Source organism: Frankliniella occidentalis, unplaced genomic scaffold (genome assembly GCF_000697945.3).
Source record: "Frankliniella occidentalis isolate FOCC.00 unplaced genomic scaffold, Focc_3.1 Scaffold25, whole genome shotgun sequence".
NCBI classification, from domain to species: domain Eukaryota; kingdom Metazoa; phylum Arthropoda; class Insecta; order Thysanoptera; family Thripidae; genus Frankliniella; species Frankliniella occidentalis.
In genome coordinates, this window is record NW_026267155.1 from 1,853,801 (window position 1) to 1,862,625 (window position 8,825).

Below are 8,825 nucleotides of genomic sequence, written 5' to 3' on the forward strand. Positions count from 1 at the left end.
GGGCGTTCCCAGTTATCCATCATTTTTAGATTTGTCTAAACGCAGCGCGGGGCCGAGGAAGATAGGTCTGAAAGTGGGCCAGCGCTAGGAACACACCGGGGCAACAGTAGCTGCAATCATTTCCTTCGTGTGCGAAAGAGTACAGAGGCGAGAGAGAGGAGAGACTTGAGCCGCCCCCGCATTGAGGGACACGAGGCTGATAGCCGAGCGACTATCGTCGGCGACAAACTTCCGGTGCCTCAGTGCAAAACAAACCGAGCTACCGCCCCCGCGCCTGCAAAAGTGCCTGCAAACCTCGATGGAGCGTGTCTAAAAGAGACCGGAGGGACAATTATGTTGAAGTCCCTGGAGAGCTTCAGGTGCAGGAGAGTGTTCCTTCCTAGAATTTCTACAGTCTCGGGGAGAGTCTCTGGAGTGTCTCTGGAGAGTCTCTAGAGATTCTCTAGAGATTTTTGGGGAGATTCTCAGGAGAGTCCGTGCAGATTTTTGGAGAGTTATTAAAGTCTCTGGCGCGTCTCTTAGTCTCTGCGGCTACGTAGTCTCTGGAGAAGTTCCTGGAGAAGTCTCCACAGAGGCCGGCCCCTTACTCGAGACTCTCTGGAAATCTTAAGAACAGGTCGGGACAGACGGACGGATGGCGACGGAGAGACCATGACGAGATACTTGGAATATTTCTGGAGTCTCCTTGAAAGTCCTGTCCCTAAGCGTCACATCGCCCCGGACTGGGCTGGCCGCCTACCTCGTCGAGTGTCGCTGCGGCCTGCCGAGGAGAGAGACGGTGTCGCCCGTCATCGTTCCGCGCACATCCTCCTGCTGCGCGTCCTGGAGCAGGTGATCCTGGACAGCCGCCGACGAGTCCTGGACAACTCCGCGGGCGGGTCCGTCCCCCGGCGTCGGCGACTACGGAGTCGACGACGACGACGACGCCGTACTACGGCGGCGGTGACGTTGCTACTGCTGCTGCCACTTTGACGCGGAACGCTGGGGATGTGCTGGAGAAGACGGCCGTCGTCGACAGGCGGCGTGACAGGCCGGCGACAAGCTCGAGTTACGGACCGCTGCCGGACACTTGGACGGCGGCGGCGGCGGCTACTCCAGGAGGGGCGGCAGGACGCGCTGCTCCGCGGGGTAACCACCTGCGGCGGCGGGCGGGCGCGGCGCGGCGGAGAGCGGGGCCGGTGCGCAGCGCCGCCGTATTTGTGTCATGAGGAGAGCAGCTTGTGCCACATTCACCGGCGGGGCGGCTGGCGGCTGGCGGCGGCTGGCGCTGCTGCTGCTGCTGCGGGCACCGCGCACCTAACCTCACTTTCTCGCGTCACCGCTGCGCAGGTCCGCCTCCCGACTTTAGATCTCCGGGTGCGGCGGCCGCGGGACGTCGTCGTCGTCGTGGGTGGCCGCGGCCCGCAGGGTCACCGCGGAGGGGTCGGTGCTGGCGAGCGAGGACGCCGTTGATGTCGTCGCCGCTCACAGCAGCATCACCAGTGCGACGAGCAGCAGGATGAACAGCATCTTGTCGGCTGACTTGTTGCGCGCGGCGGTGCTGGACAACGGCGTCGGCGAGCGCGGGTGAGCGCGGGTCGCTGGAGAGGGAAGGGGAACTGCGGGGCCACCAGGACGACGCGGACGCCAGAAGAGGACGACGACGGGGAGGTCGAGCGGCACGTAAACAGATGTCGGGGGCGAGGCGGGCGCGCGTACGGGGTTGCCCTCCACACAGGCGCGAGGACTCGCGCAGACTGCAAGCTGCTGTCTGCTGGCTGAGGCTGAGGACCGCTGCCGCCGGGCCGCCGCCAGCCGAAGGTCGCTCGGCTGCTCGGCCGCACTCGCTCGGCTGCCTGTCGGGCCGCGCTCGGCACTCCGGCCGCTCGACGCCCGCCACTGGAGCGGCCGCCAGCACCCCGCGCGCGCGCGCCTGGAGACCTGGAGTTTCTCCGCCCGCTCGCCTGGAGTCTCCAGGGCATTCCCTGAGGATTTCTGCTAGGGCTCCTCCTGCAAAAATCCCTGTCGCGTTTCGCGAAGTGATGTCGATGTTCATGGAAGTAGGTGGGTAAGGGATGAATTTCTGTCAGGGGCGTGTCAGCCACTCGGTCAGCCGTCACCTTACGAGTACAGAGAACTTGTGCCCGAAAGCGAGCTTGAAAGCCAGGCCACCACAGAAGGCAGGCCCGTTCAACAGCGCGGTATGCGACTTGAAATTGACAACATGTCTGGCAAGTATATTTCTTTTAATTTTAATCTTTTTGCAGTTGTTGCCCCCCACTGACGACGCCGACTGCCACTTTGCCTTCGTTTCCCTTCATGACCTTCCGCGCTGGCGTGCCCCCGCCATGTGGTTGCCTGCCTCCCGGGCGCGTGACTTCCTGGCCGCCCCGCTCCACCCTCCACCCCCGCCCCGCATAACTCGAGAAGCCTTTATCAGATCCCGGCGCACGGCACGGCTTCTCATTGCAGCCCAAGAACCACACCGCACCACCCCCGGCACAGACCCCCGACACGTCACCCTCCTCGCGCGACAGCCGCCCCTCTGTTTCCAGGAAACGGGGTCAGAAAGGGGTGACCCGGGGGTATAAACGCACCCCCTGCCTGCGCGAGAGACCGGTAGCACGGAGCGAGAAGACTGTCGCGTACTCACTCAGCCACTTACAACCAAACACCGACTTTGCGCCTAGTAAGTGGGCGCGATTTAATTTTGAGAATTTCGTCCGTACGTCACGACCACTCCGTTCGCAGCGCGTCGGAACGTAACGTAACGCATATAGAAACGCTTATAAACAAAAAAAAAATACGTACGAACGTCCGTACGTCACGCCTGGAATTGCCCCTGGACTTTCTCGTTACCGGCCGCTCGACCATTTTTTTTTTATTATTTTATTTTTTATTTTTTTGTAAACAGCGGAATTGTGTTTGAAATCCTGCTTTCGATCGGATCCCGCAAAGGGATGAGGGCGCTATGTTTATAACACAACCAGAGCGGTGCCAGCGGACTGCTACTGGGGACGAACAGAACGCCACGGACGGACGGACGGAGAAAACGCCCGCCCCCGCCCCTATAGAGAATCTACATTATCAACGTCAATCGGCTTATCAAAACTGGAACGTTTAATCGGCCATCTTTATCAAAACTGGTAACTTTTACCTTCGGGTAGAGACAGACCACAAGGGACTGTCTGAAAATGGAAAAAAACGTTTTTACGTACGAATGACCACGTACGTCGCGCCAGGAATTGCCCCTGGACTTTTTCGTTACCGGCCGCTCGGCCAATTTTTGTTTCTTTGTAAACAGCGGTATTGTTTGTGATATCCTGCTTACGATCTAGTATGGGTCCTTTATTGTGTGGTTAAAAGTTTGCACGCCAGCCGGCCGCTGTTGGCCGGTTACTGGGCGCGCGTGCACTCTTGCTGCACCCAGTCTCCTGGGGGACGCGGCCGAGGGCTAGAAGAGCTGCGGCAACAGACAGAAGTGTGAGCAGCCAGATTGCGTCTTCTGCCTCTCGGCCGCCTGAGCCAGATCGGTTCGGGATTGTCGCAGAGACGATGCAAACCCGCAACACTGGATCCACCCTGTTATTCCAACTCGTGCTCCTGACACTCCTCCTGTTCCAGGAGGGCAACCCCAGCAAAGTTCTCAACTCTTTCATGGTAAGTTGGATAATACCCTTTTCAAGGCCCCTTCAAAATTTGGGCTATTTTGTCAACAATGTACCTTCACAACGAACATCATGGATTTGTCCACCCAGAAAAAATATTAGAAAAGGCAACCATTATGGTTGGCTCAGAAAGCACCATGAAATATGGCTGAGTGAGTAAACAATGACAACGTGATGGAAACCATATTTTTGGTTCTCACAGCCACAATAGTGGTCAATCAACTGAATTTTATGGAGGACACCTTATTAAAATTACTCAACTGCCCGTAACGGAGTTAAAGTTATAACTTGTAACTTTTACTGTACACCGTGAGGAATGATTTTATTGTCGATATCGAAACGATATCGTTTCAATGCCACTTGTCGTTTGAGGTGCCACTTTCGTATCTTTAACGAAACCTCAAACGACAAGTGGCATCGAAGCGACATCGTATCGATATCGACATTCCTCACTGTGGTAGTCCTTTTTTAGGAAATAAGTTAGTTATTCGACATGTCCAACTTTTTCCCACAGTATGTACAAATTGATATCGGACATATTTTAAAATCGGTAACTTAATCTTTTAATTTAACATGTGTTTTGTTACGTTAAGTAACTAACATTCGTTCGTGTCACGATAAGTTACGAGTCCCTGATTTATGGTGATTCCTGAATTAACCATGTGCGATGGTCGCTATTAGAGATCTAAAGGGATAGTAAAAAACTGTTTTTTTGAGTTTTAAACTCAGTAAAAAACAGTATTTTACTCGGACAGTTTTCGGTTTTTTACTCAATAATAGCTGTCAACCGATTATTTCTGCAAGGAGCACCATCATCCCCCCAAAATGAGTTCTTAGACCAAGTAAATTGTACTTCATCCTTGATTTTTCAAGCTTGTATGTCTTCATGTCAGTGATATATGTACTTGAGAAAATCAATGATCAATTACAAGAAGTCACGCTGATTCCCACCACCCAACTACAGAGTCTCTCTATACCCAACCCATCGCATTTGTTATGGGACAATCAGTCGTGCTCCGAAAACTCAAGTGTCATATAATATCACACTTAAGTGTAGTGCCATGGTGTCCTCGTACTGGTGTAAGTGTAGGACCAAGTGTACTGCAGTTTAAAGTGTAGGCGAGGAGGCAATAACTCTGGGAATCATGTGTACACACACACACTCCGGCCCGGGAATCAGCGGGAATCAATGAGAATCACGACGGGAATCATGGAATTAATGTGCACACTTAAATTTAGAGTTATTGCCCCCACGAGTGTAGGACTGGACGTGTCCTGCAGTTGAAAGTGTAGGACACCTCTTGTACTACACTTATAGCTGAGGTACAATGGTGCCCTACACTTTTAACTTGGAACAACGTCTGTCCTACACTTTAAACTGCAGTACACATTGTGGTCCTACACTTATAAGTGCAGTTAAATCAAAAGAGTTTAAAAAAAACATCGTTCTGGGAACTATTTTGCTAACAAGACGAAAATTCAAAAAAACAGTTTTTTACTGTTTTTTACTCGGTTTTTTACTGGTTTTTTACTTTCACTTCAAAAATACGGTTTTTTTGGATCTCTAGTCGCTATAGCTTATCATTTTTCTGGAGGCCGAAATGACATTGCAATGTAAAGCATAACTCGGCATCGACCTAACTTTTTGAACGAAAGAGTTACACAGGACTGCCCACTTCCACTTCAAACCCGCTCTGAACTGCCTCCCGCCGCGGCTCCCCCCCGGGTGGTGGCGGGTTGCCTACCTCCCAGGGCAGTGCCTGGCCCGCTACGATACTACGTATAACTCTTTCGTTCAAGCTAACTTGGTGTCATTTTGACAAATCTGTGTTTTCTGACACGTTTAATTGATATGCATGTATGTTTTGAACAGGGCCCTTACATTGGTTATGGCGAACACTTTTACATGTGCGAGCCAAACAACCGCCTGCTGCCCTGTAGATGGAATATTCGCGCTACTCACTTCAACCCATATAAACCAAAAGAGTTGCAACGCTTGACAGGCAATGTGACGGCTGGTGAAGCGCTTAGTGACGACTTGTGGGTAAGACATTTCAAATACACTTGGATCGAAACACTTAAAAGTAGATGCCGATTGATTACACAAGAAATCCTTGTTATAACAGGCGAAAGTAGTTGTGGATCTTCGATCGAACAATCAATGGAAGGAAAACGCCTTTGTCTTTACTTTTAAAAACAGTGCATGTCGGGCTGCTAGAGAAAATATTCCTGGATTTTACAAGCAGGTTTTAAAGGGAAAAGATGAAGGTGCGTGCACAGTGCCAGCAGTAAGTACTTAGACTGCAACTCTGCTCTATCGCGATACTTGTAACATATATTTATTTTTCTGGTTAAAGAGTGAAAACTGTTGTGGCTACAAACACAAAAGAGTTATAAATGTAAAGACTGTGATGGCTTCTATTTACAGGGAGTTTACGAGGTCAATAACACCCCAGTGGACTGGAGTTTTCCTAAAGTTCCACTCATGCCTTATGGGTCCTGGAGGTTCAGACTCACGATTGGCAAATCTGAAAACCTTTACGCATGCTTCGTGATAGATGCTAAGACTGTTCCGAAAACCGCCTAGGACTAGGAAGTAATTTTATTTTTGACACATATATGGTCTAAAGAAATGGTTAAAATTGGAAGACTAATTTCGTTTTCTTTATTGGAACTAGTTTTGCACGCGCAAGGGAACGTCTCTCGGTCTTACTCATTAATTTCGCTAGTAGCGATAACCGATTTTAGCTGCCCATACTTTGTTTTTTGTCTTTTTTTTTGTTTTTTAATTTGTGATATTTTGCATCTGCCCGCCACTGGCCTGATATCAGGGGTCAAGAGGTCAGGCAGCCGTTGTTGCGCACTTGCGATGAAGCGCCGCCGTGTGAGTACTTGTACTACTCTGGCCACGCAAAGGTTATGCAGCCCCCCCCCCCTCCACCCGGTCTGCACTGCGCCCCCCGCGACCCTGACATAGAAAGTTGTTGTACAGCGGCGGCGGCGGCAGCAGCCAGATCGAAACTGGTTTATGACATCAACCTGAATATTGACTCTTTCGGAAGTCCATTTCCGAGCCGTTTACTCTTTTGTTTTGCTGCTGTTGCCTTGACTGACTGACGGCGATCAGGCGCTGGCTTTTGACGAGAGACCAGAGGCCGGGCACGCACATGTATGTAAAGGGGCAGTACGCAAATCGCGTTAATTTTCCATTTCAAAAAGGGTGTTTTTTCCTCTTTTTTTTCGCAATATCTTTCGAGTTGCCGATCCGAGTTCGTCATAAAATAAGTTTTCCATCGAGAAAAAAATGTTACCAGGGACCGCATATTTTCTAAATCCCTCACAGCAAACATTTTTCCGGGAACTTCCCGGTTGGATTCGGGAAGTACATTTTCTGGTTGCTCCAAATGTTAGAACATGCACAGATATGACGAAAAATAACATCCGGAAAATTACTTCCCGGATTCAACCGGGAACTTCCCCGAAATATATTTGCTGTGCTGCCTTCAGAGTGTAGCGTCGTGAAGAAAGCACATACCACCTCCTAAAATAACGTGTAATTTATACACGAACCGCACGTCATAGAGCCGAATGCGCGTGGATTCTTCCACCCCGTGCTTAAACATGACATCAATAAAATAAACCGTAGCCTCGCTGGCGGATTTTTTTTTATTTCTCTTGGTGGGTCGGAAATTATCAAGGAATTGGGGCACCTGCGCGCGAATCACCTGCGCAAATCGGCGACAAGGTGGCGCAGCTGTTCAAACGGCCCGCCGCGCGATACGACAGCGGCGCGGCGCGGGCAGATCAGATAGCTTGTCTGATTGCCGCTCCGCACAAATCGGCGCGAATAATAATGATAGTTTGTGAGCAGAGACCGTTTTTCCGTGTCGCATCATCGGGCCCGAGCATTCTTTTACTCTTGAAAAGCATCGCACGTAAAAAGGGACAAAGTATGTGTTGGAAAATGGCAACTTTTTCATACTGCACTGTTTGAGTTTATCATTCCTAGGCTGATACAGCCTTATAGTCCCGCACCACCTCACCTAGCCTAATGAATGTGAATCATCCCTACCGGAACTCCAGCTGTACTTGTTTTGGACTCAATAATATCTGAAAGTATCGGAACGACATCTTGAGTCATTTTTCCTTAAATACCCAAAATACCTTTCGAGACACAATTCTCAACCAAGTGTGTACCACCGTACGTCATTATAAAGCTTTGTCTCTGGCACTATTTCACCGGGTTTTTCTGCTTTTTAAAAGTGGGAAGTTGGATCATTTTCAGTCGTCGCTTTACGCGCTGTTGCTCCCCCAAGAGGTAGCCGTCGGCGTCACTAGACTCTCCTGTAGCCGTCACCCCGTCCGTCACTGACGCCGAACAAGTCCCCACTGATCGATGAGGTACGCGTCACGGGATCGCGAGCCCCCTTTGAGCGGCGCGGTGGGGCCGCGGGTCAGGACGCCGTCATAGAGGGTGGAGAGGGCCTTGACGGCGGACAACAGATTGGCTCGGGAGGGCCAGGGAGGGCCCTTTGTCGCTAACCAACGCGGGGAGAGGGGGTGATGGTGATGTTGATGATGATGAAGATGATGGTGACGGTGATGCGGCAATAGTGATGATGGTGATGTACTGAAACGTTCTTTATTAATCAAATCATGGCAAAAAATGGAGCCACACCGAAATTTGGGCGATATCGCATCGATATCGCTTTGACATCCCACGTCGATTTTTTGCCCACTTTTTACAGTGGCGACACATAGTCGACATGCGATATCTCAAACGGTATCGACGTTTCTGGCGGTGATGTTTAGTCGATTGATTTAGACATTTTAGCTACAAAGACAGACACCGAGAGTTTCGATTGTTATACTTTTCGCGAATTTCCGCTCTTCTCTTTGCTTGCGCTTCAAGCAGACCGCCCTCCTCTGGGCTTGCGTTTCGCGGTTCCCACGCTTTTGCGAGCGCAACAGCAGAAGCAGCAGCAGCAGCAGAAGCAGCAGCAGCAGCAGCAGCAGCAGCGCCCACAAGTGCAGCCGCACGCACGCACGCACGTACGGAGCGTACGGACGGAAGGTATGTGCGACGTGCGCACAGACACCTCCTTGCGCCGTGCGCGGAGAGAAATCGGCTCGGAAAATGAATGAAATGAGAGACGTGAGACCTCCCTCCCTCCCTCC

General features: G+C 51.1%; 2 protein-coding genes across 3 annotated transcripts in view; one reads left to right on the forward strand and one right to left on the reverse strand.

Moving 5' to 3' along the window:
- Nucleotides 1-1,740, reverse strand: part of LOC113212876 (carbohydrate sulfotransferase 6) — a gene marked incomplete in the record, with an annotated part of 64,049 nt that extends 62,309 nt beyond the window's left edge. The window contains 1 exon segment of the mRNA XM_026431721.2: nt 740-1,740. Coding sequence (XP_026287506.1) covers nt 740-792 — 53 coding nt within the window.
- Nucleotides 1,741-2,883: 1,143 nt separating this feature from the next.
- On the forward strand, nt 2,884-7,287 carry LOC113212877 (uncharacterized). 2 transcript variants are annotated; one of them, XM_026431724.2, is made up of 4 exons: nt 2,884-3,639; nt 5,521-5,691; nt 5,774-5,935; nt 6,076-7,287. In XM_026431724.2, the coding sequence occupies exons 1-4, from the start codon at nt 3,535-3,537 to the stop codon at nt 6,232-6,234; spliced, it is 597 nt and encodes a 198-aa protein (XP_026287509.1). In that variant the 5' UTR covers nt 2,884-3,534; the 3' UTR covers nt 6,235-7,287. The 2 variants fall into 2 exon arrangements, with proteins under 2 accessions (XP_026287509.1, XP_026287511.1); XM_026431726.2 differs by having other exon boundaries at nt 2,908-3,639; nt 5,774-5,915; nt 6,076-6,295.
- Nucleotides 7,288-8,825: the final 1,538 nt, after the last annotated feature.